The sequence below is a fragment of the Podarcis gaigeae genome, assembly GCF_964106915.1.
Source record: "Podarcis gaigeae genome assembly, chromosome: 8".
Lineage (NCBI taxonomy): Eukaryota > Metazoa > Chordata > Lepidosauria > Squamata > Lacertidae > Podarcis > Podarcis gaigeae.
The window spans coordinates 42,236,914-42,262,510 of record NC_139684.1 but is presented as its reverse complement, the minus strand read 5'-3'; the positions used below and the strand labels follow the sequence as shown (position 1 = coordinate 42,262,510).

Genomic DNA, 25,597 nt, shown 5'->3' with positions numbered 1-25,597 from the left:
GAGTCTGAGCTTAAAAGCCTTCACTTCTATGTCCAGCCTTGTGCACTGATGATAACCATAAGAAGATTTGGCTCAAGGTCTTTCACCCCCACCTTCTCTCTTTTGCCTTTTGATTTGCTGGCAGAAGATCTGAGCTTTTTCTGCCTGTCTCTCCTACATGCAGGCAGGAATTCCATTACTGGGCTTTGTATCAGCACTTTCTTCCTGTGCCTGCTGCTGCTGGAGGCTGTGATGGAGACCTGAGAGAGATGTGTGCTGTTCTTATTGGCACCATCCTGGATTTCTGCCAGAGGTAAGAGCGTCAGAAGAGTCTCATTGGATCAAGCCATCTAGTCCACTGTCCTTTTCCTGCCAGCCAGGTACTCCTTCTGGGAAGCCTACTACCAGAACCTGAGCACAACGGCTGGTTCCCTTTGATTAAAGGTGCTGGTTAAATTGCTTCTACAGATGAACAAAGCACCAATTGTTTTTCCCACCCAAATTCTGCCTTTTCCCTCTGCCTGTGATCAGCTGGGTGAAAGGGTGTGTTGCTCCTACAACCTACGCAATGCTGATAAACATCTGCCTTAATTGAGATTGTTCCTTCCCCCTGCCCAGGAATGCACTCTTTTAAAATAGTTCTGGTTTATCGATAGTGTGTTTCCATGGCATGTTAAAGCAGGTAAAGATGCAAAATTAGCAGCTTCAGGACTTGCACGTGTCCCTTTCCCAGTTTCTCTGGCAAATGCTTCTCTTGTGTGTTCAGATATTTCTGGGCCTTGCAGTAACTGCTCCTCCATTGCTTTCGGTTCCAGGTCTGAGCTTGACAAGCCCAACCACCCAAATTATTCGAAATGCTCCATATCCCATGGGAGAGGAAGCCCCGATATCTACTGCCGGTTACAGGTGATGCAAATGTGCATGCTATGTGTTTTCTGTTTGTACTTGTCTTCTTTTCCTTAAAGATTTTGCCGCTTGCTGGGGTTGGTCTTCTGATGCTAGGAATGATATGACAAGTGCAAAGGTGCTTTCCAACCCATAAAGCAACGTTCAGTTAAATTGCTGGAGAGTCAGCCAGTCTTGTGGGAGCCGTCTTATGCACTGGCTGCTAGTGATGGCTAACGATGACCCAGTCTCGGGTACCATGCTGATAATAGAACATGCACATGCATATTCTCCTGTGCAGCATTGTTGCTAAATACTGCAGCTTGGGCTGGAATGCCTGTGGCCACTGCATTCTGCACTTAGTATAATGGTCTTCAAGGGCAGATGGGAATTGTAGACCTAAGCATATGGAGGGCACTGAGTTGGAGAAGATTGCTCTAGATTGAGCTTATGGTAGCTTTATGATAGTGGCCTGCCTATCTGCAAGGCTGTTTTAAGGATAAGGGACGTATGTGAAATGCTTTGAGGGAAAATGAATATATAATAAGTACTGGGCATTTATTACTATGGAATACCACTATTTTGATCTTCGATCCACTGCTGTGGAGATATTCATGTTTTTAGACCTTTTTTAATTTTTATCTATTATTTTCAAATTTATACACTTCAATAATTTTACAATCATTTCAACATTTCGAAACTCAACTTTCTTCTCCCTCTTTCCTTAAATTTATTTTTTTATATTTTCTGCATATTCCAAGTTAACTTAACTTACTCGTTTATTCACCTGCTTTAAATATATACTCTTATAAAACTGCAGGTTACTGCAACATGTTTTAAGGCATTCTGAAGAGTTTGAAATGTTTTAGGTGGTTTAGAATTTTTTTAAAATACCGTATTTTTCTCCCTATAGGACGCACTTTTTCCCCTCAAAAAATGAAGGGGAAATGTGTGTGCGTCCTATGGGGTGAATGCAGGCGCACCGACCCCTCTCGCTCTCCAGGCTTCGCGGACCTCTCCGCAAGCAGCGGAGCGCTCCCGCTGCTTGCAGAGAGTTGCTTGCATGCCGAAGAAGCCTGCGCGCGCTGAACTCAGCGCGTCCAGGCTTCGCGGACCTCTCAGCAAGCAGCGGGAGCCAGCGCTGGGCTCCCACGGCTTGCAGAGAGCTGCCTGTTTGGGGACTGGGGTCGGGGGAAGCTCGGGCCTCCCCCGCCCCAGCCCCGCGCCTTTATTTCCCTTTATTTTCCCTTTATTTCCCCCCCAAAAAACTAGGTGCGCCTTATGGGACGGTGCGTCCTATAGGGCGAAAAATACGGTATGTTGTTGTTGTTGTTTTGAATGGAATTGTTTTAAATTTTTGATGTTTTCTGCCCAGGGCTCCTTTGGGAAGAAGAGTGGGATGGAAATTTAATAAATAAGTAAACAAACAAACAAACAAACAGGAGTTGAAACGCCATCTCCTGCCCTCTACTAACCGGCTGCTGTCTCAATTTCAGGAGATGTTGCTGGAGCTGGAGCGCAAGAAAGCCCCACCTGACTCCTGCCCCAGAAGGGAGGAGCACTTCCTATTCAGGGTTTTCCAGGGGCGGCAAAAAGCTCTGGGCAATGGGCCCTCTGTGGGTGAAAGGCTACTTCAGCAGCAGGAGCTGCTGCTTCAAACCAGGTAAATGCACCATGGCTGCCAATGAGTCCAAGTGGCTTTGGGGATAATTAAAAACACAGCTGCATAGAAGCCAATGGAAGGCAAGATTTTCCCTTCCTGCCTCCTCCCGGGTTGTGGGACATGGGAAGCTGTAGATACCCAAGACAGGGCATTCCCAGTGGTGGCACCCCAGCTGCGAAAGTCCCTCCAAAGGAAGACTTGCATTCAGGAAGCATGGAAAGACGCTGTTTCCAAGCCTCTGGCTACCAGGTTTTTCACACTGCTGGTTTTAATTGTTGCCTCAATGTTACAGTGGTGTTTTTAAATGGGTTTTCATCTAATTTTATTATGTTTTGAGATCCTCTAGGCTCCCTTTGGGAAGGAAAGTTGGCCAAACATTCAAAATAATAAATAAACAGAGTCAGGCCATTGCTCCATCTGTCTCAGCATTGTCAAAACTGACTGGCAGTAGCTCTCCGGGGTGGGGCATTTCCAGGCCTCCCTGGTGATGTCAGTGGGGAATGAACCTTGGGCATTTTGCATGCAGAGTTGGTGCTCTATCACAGAGCTACAGCCTTGTCTGCTCTCGTGAGGAATAGCCTGATCTAGGAATAGCCTGATCTTGGCCCCAGTTTTGCTAATGCTTCTGTTCATTGTTTCATTGGCAATCTGAAATCCTGTCCACAGCAAATCAGACACTATTCTTAAAACCAGAATGAATATGGTTTATACCCTGAAACAAACTGCTTCTTGTACAGGATTCTTTTAGGTCTCCCTCCATCGGTTCTCATATCAACACAGAAGAGAGGAAATAAAATTGTTCTGGATTGCGAAGACTTCTTCTGTTTTGCAAACACAGAACTGGTGTGTATCCTGTCCTAAAGAACTGCAGTGCTCTTGATAACTGCTCCTGGCTTTGTGTTTTGCTCTCTGGGTGTGCTGTTGCTGAATCTTCCTTCTGGGGCTTAAAGCAGTGTCAGTGAGAGAGCAGTCTGCTTCAGCCATCCTCAGCCTGCTACTCTCCAGATGTTTTTTTGACTACACAGCACAGTTTCACGATGATAGGAGCTACGGCCCAAAACTTCGGATGGAACCACATTAGAGAAGGCTGGTCTACCGCTTTTTAAAAAATGCGGCCCTTATGCCCGCTTGCTGTTTATGGGAACATCGCTGCCCTTGGAAAGGGACCTAATCCCCTCTCTCTGTGATATCACTCTGATCTCCTGCCTGCTAACTTGAGAGGAGGAGCAAATCCCAAACAACCTGTGCTGCCAGCAGCCAGAATAAAACCATCACAATCCTGGGTGGGGGCACCATTGAGTCAGAGCGCACCTAAATTTATGTGCTGATTTTGGAGTTAATTATCCAGATTTCTTGGGAATGCTTTCCTCGCTCTCTGAAATTCCTTATTCACATTTTTACAGAGGAATATCTGCTCCAGAGGCTGTGTGCTCTCCTACGACATCACATCTCATTTCTTCAGGGTAATGTAACTGCTAACTCACCTCTTGTCTTCTGAATTTCCCCTGACAATTTGGGGTTGCAGGGAAGGAATTTAGTCCCCTGGCCATCCTATGTAATCTCTCTGTGTGTGAGTTCTGTGTAATTCATTTAGAATGGGTAACGAGACAGTTTCCTATGAGGGCTGAATGTGGGCTTGGAGTACATTTTTTTAAATCCTCCCAAGTGTTGTTTCTCCACTGCTCCCACTCATGCCAGTTGAACTCCTGAGGGACATGGCCTTTGTGCTGCCTACCACAGCCTGATTCCCCCCTAGTGGTTTTTGACAGCAGCCCTCGGTATCAGGCTGATGAGAGCTGTGGTCCAAAGCAGGGGACCAGGTTGGCTTAGGCTGCCTTAGTGAAGCGCCATTGCTACCTTAAAGGTAAATGTAAAGGGACCCCTGACCATTAGGTCCAGTTGTGACTGACTCTGGGGATGCAGCGCTCATCTCGCTTTATTGGCCGAGGGAGCCGTCGTACAGCTTCCAGGTCATGTGGCCAGCATGACAAAGCCGCTTCTGGCGAACCAGAGCAACGCATAGAAACGCCGTTTACCTTCCCGCCGGAGTGGTACCTATTTATCTACTTGCACTTTGACGTGCTTTCGAACTGCTAGGTTGGCAGGAGCAGGGACCGAGCAACGGGAGCTCACCCCATTGTGGGGATCGAACCACTGACCTTCTGATCGGCAAGTCCTAGGCTCTGTGGTTTAACCCACAGCGCCACCTGCTTCCCTTTGCTACCTTAGTGCTCTAAAATCTACCTTAGTGACTGTCCTTGCTGTCCTTCAGGGCTTGCTGAGCGCCAGCTTGGAGTGTCACAAACCTGCGCAGGAGGTGACTGCCGTTCTCACCTTGTGTCAAACCATGTGCCCTATAATCCTGTGTTCTGCAGCGGTAAGAGGCCCGTGCTGTTGATTTACCTTTCTATATGTCTCCTTGCAGTTCCAAAAGCTCTTGGCTCAGCTGGTAGAGCACAAGACTCTTAATCTCAGGGTCATGTGTTCGAGTCTCACATTGGGCAAAAGATTCTTGCATTGCAGGGTGGCCAGATGACCATCATGGGTCCCTTCCAACTCTACATACAATTCTATGATTCTGTGATAATATGATGCAAGTTCTCTTAAGCAGGAGCTTGATCAGCCAGAGTGGTTTTGGAGATCATAGAGGTATACTTTTGGGGGGAGGGTGGGGCGTTTCTAACACCATAATAGCCCATCCTGAGCAAATACTATGCCGAACTACTCAAAATAAATTCTTGGTTTAAAATAGCAATATTAAAACAGGTGTGTTTGGTTTTTTTAAAGCACCAATCCTAATTCTGCCTGCAGATATTTAGGTCACACAAGAGCCTTCTGTATTAATAACAATAAAGTTTTTCTATTATGCCCCACAAATATTCCTCTTGATGATCCTAATGACTTCTGATTCATCCTTAGAAAAGTAGCTAGTTGGGGCCCAGAGTATGGGGCGTGGGGGGGGGGACACTTGATTCTGCGACACTGCTCAAATAAAGTGGGTGAGGAAACCCTATCTAAAGAATGGCATGTAAACACATGGCATTGATGCAATTTTAAGAAGTGGCTGATTTGCGCTCTCTGTCTTGACTCCATGAAGTGCTGGTGGCAGAGGCTGGAGCCCGTGCTTTTCTCGGAGTGGAACAGACTCTTCGGCGCTCCAGTCGCACCGGGATTGCAGAGCCTCAAGGAGTTGCAGACCTCTGTCAGCAGGTAACTCCAAGGAAGCAGCTCACACCTGAGAAGCTGTTGAGCTTCTGTGTTCCCTTCATGTCTCCCACTCCAGCCATGAGAAGAGATGGGGAGGGGTTGCATTCCTATTACCTTTTTAGCTCTCACCTTGAAAAACTTGGTTTTGAACCTCCAGGTGTCTCTACATCATCTCTTATCAGCCACATCACACACCTGATTAAGGAGGGCTGTCATCTTTGAAAAGGAGCCCGCTGGCCTTTTGACTGACAACTGACAACTGTTTTGTCTTTACCACTTAGGTTCCTCTCACTGGAAGCAGCTTCCCTGGTCTCTGACATTCCATGGATCTCTGCTGCCTTTCTACATTTCACTGTGCAACGGCAAATGGTGCATGAAAAGATGGCTGAAGGGCTGAAAAGGCTGGGGTCTGAAGCAGAGCAAGTAAGAGATTACATTTTGCATTTTGCTTTACCATGATGTGTCCATGATGGCACAGAGGGTGACACTGGCTTCTGCAGACTAGACCAGTGGGTCGACGTCAGGCTTGAGAAACTCACTTTGTGTGGTGCATGCATTTATTTTTTTCTTTTACCTGACAGCTCTTGGTGAACCTCTTCTTCTTTTCAGTCGTGGATTTCATCTCAGCGAGACTAACCCCACAGGTAAGTAGATTTCTCAAACTGCCTGGTAGACCCAGGGCCTTCATTTGTCGCTGTTCAACTGTCACATAAACTTGCAAAGGTGGAGTGGAGGCGGATAGCTCAGTTGGTTAGAGCATAGTGCTGACAGTGCCAAGGTTGCAGGTTCGATCCCCACAAGGGGCAGCTGCCTATTCCTGCATTGCAGGGGGTTGGACTAGATGATCCTCAGGGTCCCTTCCAACTCTATGATTCTACGAGACATAAAATTCCTGTACTTTTAAGTATGCGATGATTGTTACGATCTTTGCCTGTCTGCTGCTTATCCTGAAAGGAAGCCTGAGAAGTAGGAAGCTCCTATAAACCTGTTCTTTATAGATGGGTAAACTCATGGAGAAAGGTAGTGGGGTTTGCTCAAAGTGGCCCAGTGGCTCTGGTAATGCCTCCAGGGTGTGTACCAAAGAGGGGAGGTACGTGTGTGCTTTTCCCTTGTAACTTGCAGGAGGGCATGGATGCTCACAAAGCCTTGGATTGGAGCTCAAAGCTGCTTCAGGGCTTGGAGGAACGAGGTGCATCCTGGCTGGCCGTCTTCAGTTCAGCAGTGAAAGGTATGAATGCTCCTTCATAAGCTGCAGCCATCTGAGGGTTGTAGCCAGCAAAGTACTGCTCAGGCTAGACCAGGGGTCTGCAACCTTTAAGACAAAAAGAGCCACTTGGACCTGTTTCCAAAGAAAAAAAAACTGGGAACCGCAAAAGTCTTCATTATAAAAATAACTTTTTTGTCACTTTTTTATTATTTCTTTGTTTGACCCCTCAGAATTACTCCTCCTCATAGAAATAAATGTTAAATTAACAAGTTACCCTTTTTCGTGTGTGTGTTCTTCACTCCCCTTCAAAACAGTGACCAGCGTACATGCCCCTTACAACGTAGCGGGCGGGCGGGCGGGAAGGTGACGTCGGGACGGTGCGTGACTAACGCACGCACCGCCCCCATGCGACGTCACAGCCAGTACAGCGCCCGCCACAGTGGCGAGTGTCGGGGCGCACAATGCGCCTCCTCCCCTTGCTAGTATCCGCCCCGGACCCGCGGCAAAGGTGTAAAAGAGCCACATGCGGCTCCGGAGCCGCGGGTTGCAGACCCCTGGGCTAGACCATTAACAGACAGAACTTCCGTTACTTTCAATGGATCTAGTGGAAATGAGTTGGATACAACCCCCAAGAAAACCGTGAGAAACGTTTAATTGAAAGCTGCCACCCAGCTAAGATCTGTCTCTTTTGGCATTGCAGACCACAACCCTTACCAAATCCTGCATGGTACTGTATCACATCAACACTTGAGGCTGTTGCCGGTTGCCTTCTATAGGTAAATTTCACAAATGTATTCTGCATGTAATGAATATACTTGCTGGGAAAATCAAGGGTACCAGAAACTTGTCAAGGGCCACTTTATTCACTTGCTTAACTGATACATCCAACCACCCAGTAACCCCAAGTTAAGAAAGAAGCACCATTAATAGCCTGTATTTTGTGGAGTTTATGCATCCTTCCTCCCGCCTTCATTTTATTTTTTCATTTTGATGTTTTAGTGGTCTTCACCAACCTTGTGTCCCCCAGCTCTTTTGGACTATAGCTCTCATGCCTGCTAGCCAACATGGGCTGTTGGGAGTTGTATACAGTAGTAGCCACTTGGGAGTTTTGCTCTATGAAGATAAAGTGGGATGCAAATACAAGCTAGAGGCTTCCCCTGCTGCTTTTTAGCAGGACATCATCACTGCCTCCTTTTTTGCTTTGCTGTCCTGACTGGGCAGGGGGCAGTGTCTATTGCCGAATTCAGAAGACAAGAACTGCCATTGTGGGCCTAGTGAACAGTCTCCTTTCAACACCCCACTACCTACCACAAATGGGCAGAAGTGCCATGAAAGTTACAAGCAGGTCACAAAGGCACACCTCAAACAGTATCTGGAGAGTGGCCTTTTGGGCTATCAAGGCCAAAATCTATCAAATTTGGCTTTCAGTTTGGCCTCTATTCCTTCTTAAAAGGCATTTGTGCTAGTTATATGAACCAGCCCAGATCCTGTAGCTTTCATCAGAGGCCCTTCTCTGTGTGTCCCACCTGAGAGGGGTGTGGAAGGTGGTCACACAAGACTGGACCTTTTTCGGTGGGGGCCTCTTATCAGTGGAATGCTGTCCCCGGGGAGACACACCTTGGGCCATTCTTGTCAGTCTTTAGGTGTCAGGCGAAGACCTTTTTGTTCACTCAGGGTTTTGTATTATTATTATTTTTTTTTTAAAAAAACAACACCCGCGTTTTAAATTGCCTTTTTGTTGTACATTTTAACTTGCCAAGTCACGTAGAGACTTTTCATTGTGTTGAATTGACTTGATACATGTAGATAGATCTAGAAGGATATGATAACAACTTCGGTTGGCATGCATATTTATGGTATGACAAGGTAAAAGTGCATAGAGGTTTTAAAAACCATATTGTCAGGAAAGCATTGTTTAATGTATGGAATCGTTATAAAGATTTGTTGGAAAATAAAACCCCCAGGTGGTTGTCACCCCTGGAAGCTAAAGCGGTAAAAAAACTTAATATGGATTCAGACTGGCCAAAATACAGTGAAATCTTGGAATATGATGGTGAAAAGCTCAAATTACAGAGCTTGGAGAAATTAAAACCTAAAGTCAGAGACTGGTTACATCACCAGCAGATTAATGAAACATTTAAGCAAGACAGGAAAGTAGGATTTCAGAAGGAGAGGTCAAAGTTAGAAACGGAACTATTGGAGCCCAATACTAAGAATTTGTCTAGAATGTATAATTTGCTGCTGAAATGGAACACCCAAGATGAAACAGTTAAATCAGCAATGATTAAATGGGCACAAGATATTGGTCATGACATTATGTTTGCGGACTGGGAAAGGTTATGGACCACAGGCATTAAATTTACGGCATGCACTGCCTTAAAAGAGAATATAATGAAAATGATCTATAGGTGGTACATGACCCCAGCCAGGCTAGCAAAGATATATCATTTGCCCAATAATAATTGCTGGAAGTGTAATGAATGTGAAGGAACTTTTTACCACCTTTGGTGGACCTGCCCAAAGATTAAGGCCTACTGGGAAATGATCTATAATGAAATGAAGAAAATTCTCAAGCGGACATTTGCTAAAAAACCAGAGGCTTTTCTCTTGGGCATGGTCGACCAAATGGTACCAAAGGAAGACAGAACATTCTTCATGTATGCAACCACAGCAGCAAGAATTCTACTAGCAAAATATTGGAAGAAGCAAGAACTACCCACTCTGGAAGAATGGCAGACCAAGGTGACAGAATTTATGGGATTGGCAGAGATGACCGGCAGAATCCGTGACCAGAGGAGAGAGACGGTGGAAGAGGACTGGAGAAAATTTAAAGTTTATCTTAGGAACTGTTGTAAAATTTCGGAATGCTAAAATGTCAAGGGATATAAGATAGAGAATTATAGCTGTTAAATCTTAAATTTAAATAAAATATAAAGAGAATCAGTTATGAATTGGAATGAAGGATTGCTAGAAATGCTGTTTTAAAAAAAATAATAAGGGTGCAGTGAAGGGAAGGCTTGGGGAAGTCGTGTTATGTATGTTATTGTATGTTATGTCTTAGTATGTTATGTTATGTCATTGTATGTTATGTTTTTATTTTGTTATATTTGTGAAAATGAATAAAAAATATTTTTTTAAAAAAAGAGATACATGTAGATAAGTCATCATCACCACAAAACCCTTCTAAACTTGTTTTGAATTTTCAAGTCAAAAGACACGGCCGAGTGGCTCAGCTGCAAGTCTGCCTGCAGACCGTACATCTATGCAAAGCGAGGAGGGAGCCTGACCTGGTCACACTTGTTGCCTGCTTGGTCTGCTAACTTGTTCTTTCTTCTGTAGCCTTGTCATCACCTTTGAACCAGGACACCTGGTTAAGGAGCAAACATTCCTGTATGTTGCCATTGACATGTACACACAGTTGCTGCAGCTCTTTATGGATGGGACAACAGCAGTGGGACCAAGCCTGCATTCCATTGAGCCTGTGAGCATCTCATCCCCTCCCCTTTCATTTATTTAGACCAGCCCCTCCGCTTCCTTCCAAAGTACAGAACCATCCTGTTCCCTTTTTGGCTAGCCACAGCCTTTATTTGCCTATTGTGTTGACTCTATGAGTCATTATTTGGGCAGCACCCACCTTGTACTTGGGAGCACCTGGAACAGATTAGGGCTCAGTGATGAAGGGGGATGTGTGTGAGAGAGAGACTGCAGCTGCTGTTCTGATAAACAGCAATGTCAGTCAGCTTTGCATTTTTGTCTTTGCTGGCTTCCGGCAGTATATATAGTTTTACCTGCAAGCAGTGTCACTCAAGGAAAACCAGTGTGGTGTAGCGGTTAGTGTGTCAGACTGGAACCTGGAAAAACCAGGATTCAAATCCCCAGTCAGCCGTGAAGCACACTGGGTGACCTCGGGCCAGTCACTGCCTCTAAGCCCAACCTACTTCACAGGGTTATGGTGGGGATTAAATGAGTTGAGGAACCACTGATACCACCTTGCATCCCTTGGAGAAAAAAGGTGGGATATAAATGCAATAAATAAAAGTCTGAGTAAGATTAGTTTACAGTATTATTCACTGTTTCCATTCTGAAAATGTGTTCAAAGCAGAAGATTTAGCTTAGATACCAGGAAGATGTTTCTAACAGCTGATGGATTTCAGTACCAGTGAGAACTGCCCATGGGCGAGAATCCATTTGAGAAAAGTTACACCAACCAGGGGTTAGAACAGGGGTGGGGAACATCTCAGCTGTTTTCAGCTCAACCCTGTTGTTGGGAAAGCGGAATACAAATATTTAATCTAGATCTCTGTGGTCCTCAAGATGTGGTTGAATTCCAGCTCCCATCATCCCATGCCATGCTAGCTGGGGCTGACTTCCCTGCTCTTGGATTAGATGAGTCGCCAGCTGCATCCCTTCTGGTTCCTGCAACTCTTAAACTGTGGCTTAGTTGCAACATTATTTGAACGGTGCCTGTCTTTCCCAGGAGGAGTCACTGGCGCTGATAAGAAGAGCACGGCAGTTCCTGCTACGTGCAGTCCCCCAGTGTCCTCAAGGGAGCTTTTCCAGCCTCCAGCAGGTGGGTGAAAGGTCTTTCTGCTACCTCAAAACTTGGGAAATCCAGGGCTGCTGGCAACACTGTGGATTGTCCTGTTGATCCATCCAGCAATCAGTTCAACAAAGCCAATGGCGACTGGCTCAGTCTTTCAGCCCTCTACTTCACACTTCCTTTGCAAAGCTCTTCCTATTTTATTTTATTTGGATATGGCTTTGTACAGAGGTCATATCCAGCATTTATTCTAGGAGAAGGGGACAGAAACTCAACTTTGCCATTTTAGAGGGGGCGAGCACAAATTAATAGTAGGACTTTTGAGGAAGAAAAAGCTGAAATGTGCCCAATATTGGTCTGGCTGCACCCAAAGACTGGCCCTTGCACTGTATCTCCTAAAGGCCTTCTTAAAGTGGAGGCGTTTTCCAGCCAATCTATGGGTTCCATTTACTGGAAATGCTGGGATTGAACCCAGGCCTTAATGCTTTGCATGTCAGGCTCTATACCTGAAGCACAAGCCCCTGAGTAGGATCCTCCGAGGCTCTCAAGCAGTTATTTCCTATTCTCCAGTCCTCTGTTTGCTTCCAACCTCATGTTACTGGCAAAAGAAGGGCAAGGAAGACCGTGCCTTTTAAAACTTAACAGTCGTAGTGGGTAGGAACCCTAGCTCAGTGGTAGAGCACATGCTTTGCATCCTTGGCAACTCCCAAGAATAGAGCTGAGAAAGGCCCTTTTCTGCCCAAGAACTGCCAGCCAGTCTGACCTGGTATCCGGCAGCTTCCTCTGCTCCTAGCCTTGCCACCTGTGCGCTCCAAGCAGGAAGCAGCTGTGCCTTGACTCTTTGCACACCTTTGGCTCCTGCTGTCCACAGGTGTGGTAGATTACCAAACACTATGACCTGTGCGCTCCTAGAAATGACATGGCCAGGCCAGAGATCTGTCTTTTCAGAGTGCTGCTGGCTGAACCGGTGGCAGCCTTTCTTTACAAACTCGACGTCATCGTGCTGTCTGCGGACAGTCTGCTCAAGGATTTAGCTTCAGAGCGGTAGCAACGCTTGACACCAGACTCTTTTCCTTCTTAGCTGATGAGTCTCTGTGAAGCCTTGGACCCCGAATTGAAGGCTGCCCTTGTGAACTCCAGTGATGATGGGGATCTGCTTGATGAAGAACTTCTCCTTTTCTGACAGTGGAAGTCCAGGCAGGCAGGCGTGAGGCGATTCCCTGCCCACCCAGACAGGGAAAAGTGGACACGCCTGCAAAGGCTTAATCTGTTCAAAGTATGGTGTAAATAATTTATTACAAGCATGACCATGACTTTGTAACAATAAAAACCATGTTACAAATATTCTGGTTCGTCTTTCTTTTTCAGATTGGCTTTGGAATTTAATTTAAAACAAGTTGTCTCGGGCTTAAACTGGGCTTTCCATCAGCTTGAGAGCCCCTAAAAATGAGCCTGTGCCTATGGCCAACACACCTTTATAACAGGTGTGATACCTTTTCTGAGCTCAACCAATCGCCACATCAGAGGGAAGGCAGGACAGCCTGCTTCCTTTGGCGAGACGGATATGGCTCTGTAAGACACTGCTACGGTCTTGGACACAAACACACACACGGAGAATAGTCACAGCAATGGAAAGCTTTTCACCAGCAAGCAGAAGCGAGTCCCCACCCCTTTCTGTTTTTTGGAGGATCCGTTAAAACGTATGTTTAAAACTCCCACTCAGTGTTGCTTTATGCAAAGCTGGGTCAGGGCTCCCATTCAGGGCTCTTTCAGGTGGGCTCCTGCTGCACGCTTGGTTCCAATTTTACAGGATGGTTCTCTGCAGTCTCTGACGCCTCCGACAGAGCCTCTGGCAGAGCCTCTTGCTCCAGCTCAGCAGCCTTGGCTTTGTCCTGAGTCTGGGTGAGGGGATGCACCATGGACATGTGGACGTTGAGGTTGTGGGCCTTTTCAAAGCGCTTCCCACACTGGTCGCAGGCAAACTCCAGCTCAGTCTCTGCTTTGTGTTTGGTCATGTGGTACTTGAGGGATGCTCGCTGCCTGCACTGGAAGCCACAGATTTCACACCTGCAGGGGGAAAGCAGAAAGCGGACCTCAGACCTGCCACCTGGTCTCATCCCCATGAAGGAGAGGGAGCAGCACACAGCCTCAGCCTTGGAAGAAATATATCAGCTACTCTCAGACAGGTGAGAAGATGCTTCCAATAACCAAGTGTCTTTTATCTACTAAGAACCCTGAATACTGAGCTGAACTTGAGACCATTGCTGGGGCGGGAAACATGCTTCCAGATTTTAGTTTGGATGTCCCGATCAAAAATCCAGGATGCTGGTGGGTGCTGTGTCCTCTCTGTGGGAATGGAATATCCTATAGGAGAAGTGACAGCTTAGCTCTTGCTTAGAGTCAGACACTGCAGAGTCAGACACTTGCTAGAGTCAGACACTCCTTATAGACCGGAGCCAGCGCTCTGTTAGGAACTGGTGCTTTAACAAGACAGACTTGTATGGCAGCAGCATTCTTTCATTCTGAAGTGTGGGAGAGGCCACAGTCCACCAAAAGAAAACTGAGTGCTGCTCTCCACTATGGCAAAATGATCAGTCACATGTACAGTCATACCTTGGTTGACAAACACTTTAACAGTAGAACTTTTTGGCTCCCAAATGCCGCAAACCCAGAAGCAAGTGTTCCAGTTTGCGAACGTTCGTTTGGAAGCCGAACGTCCGGTGGGGCTTCCGATTGGCTGCAGGAAGCTCCTGCAGCCAATCGGAAGCTGTGCACTGGAAGTCAAATGAACTTCCGGAACGGATTCCGTTTGGCTTCCAAGGTAAGACTGTAGTTCTGCATTGAGACAGATGGTTTTGCAAGAAATGTTTCCCAAACCAGTCCTAGAATCATCATTTCCCACACTACTGGACTTATGAACCAAAAAACCAATCCCAGGACCCAAAATGTGTGTGTGCGCGCTTGTGTGCCACATCTTAATTTGGAAGTGTCATTATTGGCGCATCTGCAAGGGAGATGACCTTTCTTCAACCACGTTAGGGCGTACTAGTTTTCAAATTCAGCTTTGAGTAATCTTAAGATGCCCCATGAAGGCAACACAGCTTATCTGTAAAAGGCCATAGGCAAAGTGTGCTTACTGGAGAGGCTTTGCTCCTGAGTGGCGCATCTGGTGAACGGAGAGGTGTTTGCGTTGCTTGAATGTCTGGCCACATTCGTCACAGATATAGTTCCGCACCTCTGCAATGGGAGAAGGGAACAGGGTTGAAAATCACAATGACTTGGGTGGCTGTAAAAAAAAGTGGTTTAGGAGAATTCATGGAGTAAAAGGCTATCAACAGTGAGTGCAGTACTAAGCCAGCCCCCCCACCTCGGCATCAAAGGCAGTCTGTCTCAATACTAGCAGCTGGAGAATGTGTGTGAAGAAGTCTGATGCAGGCTTCCCCTAGGTATCTGGCTGGCCATTGTGGGAGCTGCGAGCTGGGGATGCCCCTCTGGCCTGACACCAGCAGCCCAACCTCTTCTTATGTTACTGGGACTCTCCATCATTGACACTCTTGGAAGACTTTGATTAGGGGCTTCTGATTGCATTTTGTGTGAACCTCTTAAAGAGACTTCATTACATTAAGCAGTAAATAAGTAATGAAAATGAAATGAATAAAAAGAATGGCGGCAGAGGAGGGGAATAAGATGGCAATGTTTTCTGCAGTTTTCCCCCAAAAGTAACTAGAACACTTTTCCAATGCTTTCTCTGTGATGATACAGAGGTCTGCACAGTTTGTGGGCAGGTTAACTGCAGATCCATGAATATCAACATTATTTTTATTTTTTAGTTTCTTAAGTTGCTTCATACAAAACAGCTTGCAAACAACCTAACTTAACAAAATAAAAAGAGATAAAATTAATTAACAGCCAAATTAAAAACAATAAATTTGCAATTCAAAATTCCTAAAATTTTCTTCCAACAATACAGGAAGAAGGACAGTTTTTGTCCTATCCAACTAAAAGATGAGCACCACAGTAGAGGCTAACTTAACCACCAGAAGCCTGGGCTAAATAAAAACGTCTTACAATGATGGTGCCAGGTATGTCTCCCTGGGGAGAGCATTCCAGATGGGGGCCCACCGCTGAAAAAGCCTGTTCTCCTGTGCCATCTGTGATGCCTGATTCTGGCCAGGGCATTTCTTTCTCTTCCATGCAAATCCTCCATCATTCTCTCATAAGCGCAACATACCTGTATGAATGAGCTTCACATGGCGCTGAAGGTACCGGTCAATCATGAACACCTTGTTGCAACCTGGATGTGGGCAGGGCCTTTCTCTGACCTCCTCATGATGCTCTTTGATGTGCTTCTAAATCCAAGAAGAGAGATGGAGATCGTCACACAGAGCCACCCTTTCACTCCATGCAGGTTTGCAGGCAGTGACAATCTGATCACCTATGACATGCGTGGCTAACGGGGCCCTCCAGAGGTTTTGGACTACAAGTCCATGTGCTGGCTGAGGCTGATGGGGATTGTAGTCCAAAACTTCCTAAGGGCAACTGGTTGGCCAAAGCTACTCCACAGCAGCAATCACGTGAACAGAATGAGAAAGGAGGACACTGCATCCATTTCCTCAAACTGGCAGCAAAATCTGGATCATAAGCTCTTCTCCTTGTTTTTCTCTTGTAAGCTAGGGTTACTCCCTCCCGTTAGGCAGGGCTGTCAATCATTACAATCTGGCTTTTGATTGCTTCACTTCCACCCAAAGGAACCTGGGGGTGGAGGTGGCCTGGAGAGAGATACACTTGTTCCAGAAAGTAAAGTCCCGCTGAGGGTCTGACGACTCCAAAGCTAAATGTAGCTAGTAGTTATCCACATACCTTCATGCCATCTGCACCTCTGTACACAGCTGTACAGCCCTGATAAGGACACTTGTAAATGGTGGGCAGCTCTTCCCTTAAAAAAAGCAGAGGAAAGAGTAACTGGTGAGAAGGTTGGACCATTCTTGGGGGCGGGAATCTCACACCTTGGAAGCTTTGGGTATATGATACCTTTCACATTTGATTTTCTTTTTCCAGCCAGGTTTGGGTCCTGGCTTCTTCCTTATTTTGGGCTCTTCAAGCTTCTTTGCTTCTCTGCTTTCAACTTTCCTGTTGTTGGATACCCTAATAGAGGAGGAACAGGGAACTGTTGCTGCATGTCAACTGAAGTTATAAAACCGGGGGGGGGGGACGACCTCCCTACCCCTTTTGAGGGCTGCATTTCCCTATTTCTGTCCCCCTCCCCAATGCCTACATGAAATTAGGCCAGTGCAAGGCTCTCAGGCTGGCCACCCATTAATAAATGCAAACATCTGAAAGCCTTACATAGAGACTAAATTGTTGAAATAAAGAAAAGAATCCACATCACCTGTTTCAACAGCACAAAGATTTGCACAATGAAACATTCCCACCCTCTCCTTCCCCTGCGCTCTCCACAAATCTGCTCGGAGGGTTGAGGGAGCCACTAAAACAGATTGAAGGGGCTTTTAGGGGTCAGGAGAATATTCCATTGTACAAACCCTTGCACTGACAGAGCGTTTGCATAGCTCTCCTTAAAATACAATCCTAAACAAATGGATGCATTTGCAAGGAGGGTGAAAAGAAACCTGCTCACTCCTAAGAAAAGAGAGAATGTGTGAATGGGAGGGGAATGGATGTGGGCCTTTGCCCACTGAGAGTGGAGGAGGTTGCAAAAGGTCAAATGCATTTGAGAGAAAGAAGCTACCACTCCTGTCTTTTGCCGCAGCAAAAGGACAAGAAAAAGCCCTCACCTCTTTTCTGGGTAAGGCTCAAAGTAGTCGTCCGAAGACTGCGCTCTCTTGTCGTTCTCGTCGTCACTCAAGGAGTACCTGAGAAAGTAAACAGGCCCTTTCACTAAAGCAGATGGCAGGCAAAGCCTCATTGGGCCTTTATGTTGACAACAGGGGCGGGGGGAGCTCAAGAGAAACTGCTGCAAGTCCGGCTGCCCCAAAGTGAGCTTTCCTTCTTCAAGAAAACAACATACTCCAGACAGTGGCCCAGAACCACTCAATGTAAAGGCCGCTATGCTACAAAAAGGTGAGCAGAGAAGCTGCCCTACCATGTGGGTTCTTGGGCATCAAATAATTGGAAGCCCTGCCTTCGGAGTCTTTTAAAAAGCAAGTGCCCAGTTCTAGTCAGTTCCATGCTTAAAAGCTGAAGGTGGTGCCTGCAAAAGGTTTCAGGCCAAAGTAATGTAGAGAGCTGCCTTACACCAAGTCAGACCAATGATCCATCCAGGTTGGTATTATACACTGACTGGTAGCAGCAGCTCTACGGAGTTTTAGGCAGGGGGCATTCCCAGCCCTACCTGGAGGTGCTGAGCATTGAACCTGGGACCTTCTGAATGCAAGTCAGAGGCTCTACCACTGAGCTATAGCCTTCCCCCACAAGATCACTTGCTAAGACTCCTCCCAGTTCTCTGTCTAGGCACCTCACCTGCCCACTTTTTTTTGCCAGCTACATTTCTGTAAATCACTTAGAGGTGCTTTTTAAAAACAAACCAACCCCCAAACCCCCAAAACCATCAAGTGGTATAAACATTCTATTAAATAAGTAAAATAATAAGACTGCCCCAAGTGACATCCTTTGGGATCACTGCCATAGGCAGTGTGGATTTGTATCTATCCACATTCTGGCCCATCAGTGAGAATAATACATTCATTTTCATTAAAAACACACAAATACTTGGGCATCATTTATAACCTTTGTGAAGAACAAAGGTTATAAACAGAGATAGTAACTGCAACAATTAATTTGAACTAAACTTAAGGTAGTATTAAGGAGTTGTTGTTACAATTAATAATTTTGTATTTTTACTATTGGACTGCATTGCTTGTAATAAAGGCCACAAAAACTGCCCTTTGTTCTGTCCTGACCCCTCCCTCCACCCCCTAAACAAGCCGTCTCCAGTGACTGGACCCTCCAGTGAGGAATGAGATCCACGCCCGCCCCACAATCATTGTTCATGCTTGCAAAGGTGACATTTGAATCCCGCTGTTCTTCTCTCACCCCTCAAAAAGGTCACTGAACTCGTCTTTTACCCGCTCATCCGAGGCTGCAGAGGGAACCGGCTTCTCACTCAGTGGCCCTAGAAGACGGAGAAGAATGCATGTTGCAAAGGGCGCAAAGGAAGGCACAATAGTCATCAAGGCACAACAGTCCTGCGGCACCCGACCCAGCGGAACATAAGAAGAGCCTGTCTGCTGGGTCAGGCCCACCCAGCCCAGCATCCTCTTCTCGCGGTGGTCAGCCAAAGGATGTGGGCCTGAGCTCACCTTGGCAAGAGCCTGCTTCACTATGAGAAGATGTGAGTGTCTGGGCACGCTGGCTGGAGGGAAAGCCAAGTTAATGGGGCAGAAATTAAAAAGCAAGAAGAATGCAAAGGGCACGCCTGGTCCCAGACAGCTGAGCTATAAATCAGAAATGCTGCCACTCAGCTCTGTGAACGCACTGCTTCCACACAGGCTTGAACAGCTGAACACTCAGAAAATAATAATAATAATAATAATAATAATAATAATAATAATAATAATTTGTACCCCACCCATCTGGCTGGGTTTCCCCAGCCACTCTGGATAGCTTCCAACAAAGATTAAAAATACATTAAAATGTCACACATTAAAAACTTCCCTGAACAGGGCTGCCTTCAGATGTCTTTTAAATGTCAGGTACTTGTTTATTTCTTTGACATCTGATGGGAGGGTGTTCCACAGGGTGGGCGCCCCTACTGAGAAGGCCCTCTGCCTGGTTCCCTGTAACTTGGCTTCTCGCAGTGAGGGAACCGCCAGAAGGCCCCCAGTGCTGGACCTCAGTGTCCGCACAGAACGATGTGGGTGGAGACGCTCCTTCAAGTATACTGGGCCCAGGCAGTTTATGTGTATACTGTGTATATGTGTATGCATATATGTGTATATCATGCAAAGAAATGTGCAAAGACCTGTGTGGAGTTGTGACCCGCAATCCCCACAACATACTGGATAGACATCCTTGGCATGCCACTTACCTGGACTGCCATTCAGAGAGCAGTCCGGCTGCGGCAGGCTTTCCTCCTGCAAAGGAGCTTCCGAGGCATCTTGGAATGAAGGCAAATCCTGGCTCTCTGACACCCAGCTTTCTGTGCTAAGTGCAGGCGGAGGAGTCCCGCCTTTTGCAGGTTGCTGGCTGGCTGCCGTACGAGTGGCGCCACGCTGGGGTTCCGGCGGTGCTGCCGCAGCCACAGTACAGTCAGACCCCACCCCGTTGCCCGTCACATGCGCCTGCTGCGGGGCAGGGCCCTTGTTCAGTTCCCACTTGACGGACAGGGCGTTGTCCACCAGCAAGGTGCTGCAGTCCGAATCTGTGCTCATGACATAATCATGACCCTCTTCGCAGCCCCACACGGCCTGGATGATCCCGCAGTACTCCGAGGACAAGACGCCTTGCAAGCTGGGAGCAATCTGGCAGCTTTCAGCGTGGTTGTGGGTCCACATCACTAAGCTGTGGAGGCACTGGGGGCTGGATGTGATCAGGTCTGCTGTTGGCAGGGAGAAAGACAGAGGGTAGCAGAGACCAGGCATGCCACTGAAACACCTGCCCCGCACCATAAACCCCAGAATAACTGGCTGGCATGGACTATGGCAACTGTGCTAGGTGGTAACACACACACAATCACTCAAGGTTGTTTTATTTTATTTATGGAATTTATAGTCCACCCCTCCTCCTGAACGCTGAACACATTGCTTTCTGTTAGGCAGAGTTACCTCTTGAAATTACACCACCTTCAGCTCCTTGGAGGAAATAAGTGTAATAGATGAACAATAAAGCCATGCAGCTTTGCATCTGCTGAAGGCGAGGGATGATGAGCTACTGCTTCTTTATACTGAGCTCGGAAGAAGGAAAAACCCACTTGAATATCATCCTGCCTAATACTTGGTTTGCAGAGAGCCTGACAGTGGCAAACAGTTGTGTGGGGCTCCTTGTGCAGAAGGGTTTATTTAGTGTGCTGTGACTTTGTCTCATACACAAATCAGAGGTGTGCACAGCAACGCTGATCAAAGCCTTTCTTCAGATGATGGATCAGAGACCAAGTACAAACTGTCATATTATTATGAAGTATACAGAAAAGATCCATGTTCCCAACAGATCTTAGAAATATGCTTGCCTACACTTAAAAAGGAAAAACATTATTTACTTTGTTTATTCATATTCCACCCTTCCTTCTGAATGTTGAACACATTGTTTTCAGTGAGTAACTGCAAGATGCAAGTGTGTCTATTTTATTTTTGTTGTTTTTGTCTTTATTATCTTGGAAATAAAATTCAAGAAAGAGAAAAAGAGTTTGCCTGAACCTGTGATCTGGCAAAAGAAGCTGGGGAGCCTTATCTAGAATTGCACATGGCTGGCTAGTTGGCACTCAAAATATGAGTTTTCCCTTTCTGTAGCTGATGCTGAGTTATTTTATTTTTGGATCAGTGTTTTGCACTGTTTTTATTTTAAATATCTTTGTGCTTTCATACTGACGGTATCCTGCCTTGGGACTTCTCATGACGGGCTCCTAATGGATGTTTTAGATAAATAAAAATACTGCCTTCCCAGGCGGACACTGGAGCCGGCCCTAGAGTGCAGAGACCACCCTGGTCCCCACTAGTCATAGGGAAAATGCCAGAGACTGAGCACCACATCAGCTATAAGCATAGGCAAAGTGGAAACTGTGGAAGCAACAGGGCAGCCACAACTGACACCAAGGAGAAAATTCAGAGGAGCCAAAACAATCCTACTTACCTAGAGAGGGAGCATCTCCTTTTGCAGCAGGAAGAGGAGGTTGGGCAAGGTTGTCCCTGTACACAAAACAGACGGCAGAGCAAATCAGATGCCTTCTAGGGAGGACAGACTCAGGCAGCATGTGCTCTGGTCTCAAAGTGGCAGTTTCACAAACATAAAATGTGCACAGGCAATTTCCAGCTGCTGGAAACTGGAATTTTGGCCTTGCAAATAAGGCCACATACATTACGAACCCACAAAGTATTTCCCTAGCCCTCTGTATGAAGTGCAAGTCATTAGTGGGACATCAGCAGCCTAACCAAGTATTTTGTATACAGCTCATAAATGTCTGCCTGCTTGGGGGCCAAGTCTTGGTGGCTACCGAGACAAGCCACAAGCAGCCCAGCCTCCCGCGAGTGGAGAAATCCGCTCAACCTACTTTCCGTGTGGCTTGAGGTGGCCAGTGGGAGACAGGTTCACCTTCTGGATGAAGGCCTTGAGGATGCTGCGGCACTTGTAAAACTGGGCGTGGCACTTCTTGCAGACAAACTGGGGGAGGGCCGGGTCTTGCCGGACAGCCACCCCCACCAGCCGCTGGAAGTCCGTGAAGAAGACCTGGTCCATACGCCGCTGCTTCTCGGAGCTCTCCCCCACCACAGGGATCTTTCCAAAAGCGTTCCGCAGACTCCGAGAGGAAAACTTCCCGTGGCAAAGCCGGCAGTAAGCGGTGCTCACACCCCGGCCGAATCCTGCAAGGATTTCAGGAAAAGAAAGGAGGTCACTCTGAGGCCAGCATTACCTTTAGAAGCATAAAGAAGGTACAAGGCAGGCAGAGGGCCTTCTTGGTAGTGGCGCCCTCCCTGTGGAATGCCCTCCCTTCAGATGGCAAGGACATAAAGAATTACACAACTTTTAGAAGACATCTAAAGGCAGCCCTGTTTAGGGAAGTTTTTAATGCTTGATATTTTTAGATATGCTGTAAGTCACCCAGAGTGACTGAGGAAACCCAGTCAGATGGGCGGAGGTATAAATATTATTATTATTATTATTATTATTATTATTATTATTATTATTATTACCATTGGTCTACCTACCTCTGTCTCATCTACAGTAACTGGCAGCAGATCTCTGGGGTATTGGGCAGGCAGCATTCCCAGACTTGCCTGGAGATGCCATTGGGGATTGAACCAGGTGCCTTCTGCATGCAAAGCAGGTGTCCTGCCACTGAACTACAGCCCTCGCCAACCATTGTGTGAACTAACTCCCAGAGCATGTAAGTGGGTGGCAACCAGAGAAACACTATTAAATGGTCCTTGCCAAACACCCAGGAACATCCTTTTGGGACATGGGGGGTTGAATTTAATGTATTTGTCCTCCGATTCCATCAATCAAACTTTCCATAATCACAACACGTAAAAGCGTGGCATTCTGCATCAAATGCATAACTCAGCATCCTAAAAATTAGGAGTTTCTTCAAACACACCCAAGGTCCTAGTCCTCATGGATGCAAACATAAACTGTGTTAGTGAACACAGGAGCAACCTGAGCTGGAGTAAAGCATCAAGCTGAGTGTTGACCCCTGCTGTTGCAACCAAGAAAGGCAGCCCTGGTCATATTGTCACTGCCCCCCACTCCAGCCCTACTTTCTGGCATCCCTTTGCTTTTTTTGTCTTCGGCTCAGAGAGCAGTCCTTGCTTTGAACCATCCAGCTCCTGCTTTGCCAAGAACTGTGAGAGAAACAGGAACCAATTTCTTTTGTTTTCCTGTTTGCTTTCAAGCAAGTTCTGCTGTCTGTGCAGGGACCTGGTTTGCAAATTTCCCACAGCCCCTCTGCAGCACTTCCTGACTTGGAAGAGCCACAGAGATGATGTCAGCAGTCTTTACTGTGGCACTGGCCAATCAAGCGACTTGTTGTCTCAGAGGCATAGCAAGTCTCCTCTTGATCATGGGTGGTGGCTCCAGCTCAGCACCCAGGACCCTTTCTCATCCAGGACTCCTCCCTCCGCTGCCACCAATTCTATGAGAGAGCAGAGCTGAATATTTTAAAGTAGAGAAGGCAGACAAATGAAACTAAGGTGCCATAAATCAGACCTAGAAAACATAAAGCATCAGCTTTCTGTTTTGGGGCTGTTCTGCACATTTTCCAGGGAACCAAGCTACCTGTCATTTCTTTACATCCCTGCAAAAAGGCCCTCCAAGCAGCACAAATGTTTTCTCTTCAAACCCTCAGCCTAGACTTCCCCAGAACTGTCTCTGCTAAGCTACATTTAAAAATTCATTCACTAATCAGCTTTCCCATGTAATAGTAAACACACTATACTTTCAAAGCACATTCAAAACATCTTTCCAGGCATTGTAGTTTAAGAGTTGCTGGGAATTGTAACTCTGGGAGGGTAGACAACAGTGCCCAGAATTCCTTCCCTCAATAACAATAAGGAAAAGTAGGGGAGCCTGCAGTCCTCCAGATGTTGCTAGACTACAACTCCCATCATCCCTGACTACTGGCCATTCTGGCAGCTTCAGACTGCTGGGAACTGGAGTCATAAGACAGCTAGACTGTGCCCGGTTAGTGAAGGCAATGGAAAATTTAAACAGGCACATTTACCTGATCTGAGGCCAAGAACAAGGGTTACCAATTAACATGACACAAAACCGTCCAACGTTTCAACAAGTACATTAAGTACACATGTGTTTTTGCTATGGTTATGGAGGTGCAATTGCAACCCACGACCCACATGTTGGCATATGAACTGTCAGTGAGTGTGGGACTATCTCCACGCCAAATCAGTTCAGCAAATGTGGAACAAGATGGTGTCCAGGTTATTACATCTGTAGAAACCATTATCCCACATCACACCTGGTATAAGAATGTAACAGGACAGATCTATGATTTATAGCTCCCCATAAGGCCTCAGGTTGCACACCTCTGCAAGGGGGTGGGGGTGGAGACCAGAGCATGTGGCTACTAGGTAGGGGAAAGCTGATTGATTCCCTGGTGTTGGGGAGCAACAACATCGTGGTCTATCTAGCAGCATCAAATATGTATCGTCTTCCAAAGAATTATCAGCAAAAGATAAATATAAAAAAATGCAAGTTCCTGTTCTAAGACTGCAAATTTGTGAGTGAACCCCATACAACTAAATCATGATACAGGGAGGAACAATATATGAAAATGGATGAGAAACCATTTGCTGCTAAGGAATCTGGGAGCTGAAGTCCATCAACCTCTGGAGGAAGGCCAGAGGTTCGTGTCAAGTCCTCTTCCTGGTTCATCCACCTGGCACCTCTCCATGCCTCTGATGGGCACTGATGGCTTCAAAATGGGAAGCCAGAGCCTCTGTCACCCCTGCTAGGTACTTGTCAGCTCAATGGTCAGGGCCTACCCACTGCCTAAGCAGTGAGATTTAAGGAGGCCCAGCTCAACCAGCTGCCCCAGCGCCCTCTACATCTCGGCAGTTGCACGATGGTTGCGACTACAGCTACCCGGGATGGTGAAAAGTTTTAGGTGTGCCTTGAGGGTGGCGGAGCAGTTAACCTAGGTTGTGCATGGAAGCTCTACAAGAAACCCACGTGACTGGACTCCAAAGCTGCCCACTGGAGAGCTCCGAGAGGCAAAAGGCACGGGCTCCTGCAGTTAGCATTTCAAACGTGACCGATTGGGAGAGGAGAGCGTTGGTTGTTTGCGCGCTCGCGCCTGCCTGCCTGCCTATCTGGCGCACATCAGCGACGGATATGCTGACCCGACGAACAGGAAAGGGCATTCTGCACGCGCTCTGTTCACTGCTTTCCACATCTAAAGGCCCAGCCCCGGCACTGGAAGCAGGGCCAGCCTCGCCCAGCCCAGCTCCGCCGCCACCCGCTGGCCAGTCCAGCCCCGGTGCCAAGGCGCCTCCCGAGCGCGCGCGCCCCGTCCGATCCCTGCCCTGCGTACTTCCCGCGGGGCAGCGCGGCTTCCTTCCGAGCGCGCACGCGGAGGATCGGGCCGCCCGCCGGGTCCCCGGAAGAGCGCGCTGCCGGGGTGCCCCAGTCCGCCTGCGCTCACCCGCTGCTGCCGCCGCCTCCGAGGCTGGCGAGGCCCACTGCTCGGGCTCCGGCTCGGGCTGCTGTTCCTGCTCCCGGGAGGTGGCGGTGGGGCGCCCCCGGCGGACCCGGACACTCTTGGCCTCGGCTGGTGGCGGCGGCGGTTCTGGAGCGCCCCTGGCCGCCGCGCCCGCGGGTAAGAACCGGCCACGCCGATCCCGCTTCATGGCCGTGCAGAGCCTGGCCCGGCCCCCGCTCGGCAGGCTCTGGCTGCGGCTCCGGCAGCGCCTTGGCTCGGCTCCGGCCCGCAGCGCCC

At 47.4% G+C, this 25,597-nt stretch overlaps 2 protein-coding genes across 8 annotated transcripts in view; one reads left to right on the top strand and one right to left on the bottom strand.

Moving 5' to 3' along the window:
- FANCA (FA complementation group A) overlaps positions 1-12,825 on the top strand; it is a 38,638-nt gene extending 25,813 nt beyond the window's left edge. Inside the window, exons 30-43 of the mRNA XM_083754506.1 lie at positions 164-292; positions 795-885; positions 2,361-2,527; positions 3,265-3,370; positions 3,931-3,990; positions 4,800-4,904; positions 5,625-5,737; positions 6,016-6,157; positions 6,316-6,378; positions 6,857-6,962; positions 7,642-7,717; positions 10,281-10,422; positions 11,419-11,511; positions 12,563-12,825. Coding sequence (XP_083610632.1) covers positions 164-292; positions 795-885; positions 2,361-2,527; positions 3,265-3,370; positions 3,931-3,990; positions 4,800-4,904; positions 5,625-5,737; positions 6,016-6,157; positions 6,316-6,378; positions 6,857-6,962; positions 7,642-7,717; positions 10,281-10,422; positions 11,419-11,511; positions 12,563-12,664 — 1,495 coding nt within the window. The 3' untranslated portion in view covers positions 12,665-12,825. The remainder of the gene's footprint in view (positions 1-163; positions 293-794; positions 886-2,360; positions 2,528-3,264; positions 3,371-3,930; positions 3,991-4,799; positions 4,905-5,624; positions 5,738-6,015; positions 6,158-6,315; positions 6,379-6,856; positions 6,963-7,641; positions 7,718-10,280; positions 10,423-11,418; positions 11,512-12,562) is intronic.
- Positions 12,748-25,585, bottom strand: ZNF276 (zinc finger protein 276). Of its 7 annotated transcripts, none has more exons than XM_083754534.1 (11): positions 25,304-25,585; positions 21,701-22,010; positions 21,283-21,338; positions 19,526-20,032; positions 18,532-18,610; positions 17,274-17,351; positions 16,513-16,626; positions 16,342-16,417; positions 15,713-15,830; positions 14,619-14,718; positions 12,748-13,548 (listed from the first exon to the last, which is right to left on the bottom strand). In XM_083754534.1, the coding sequence occupies exons 1-11, from the start codon at positions 25,506-25,508 to the stop codon at positions 13,251-13,253; spliced, it is 1,941 nt and encodes a 646-aa protein (XP_083610660.1). In that variant the 5' UTR covers positions 25,509-25,585; the 3' UTR covers positions 12,748-13,250. The 7 variants fall into 7 exon arrangements, with proteins under 7 accessions (XP_083610660.1, XP_083610659.1, XP_083610657.1 ...); XM_083754533.1 differs by having other exon boundaries at positions 19,526-20,035; positions 25,304-25,562; XM_083754531.1 differs by lacking the exon at positions 25,304-25,585 and adding an exon at positions 24,797-24,824 and having other exon boundaries at positions 19,526-20,035.
- Positions 25,586-25,597: the final 12 nt, after the last annotated feature.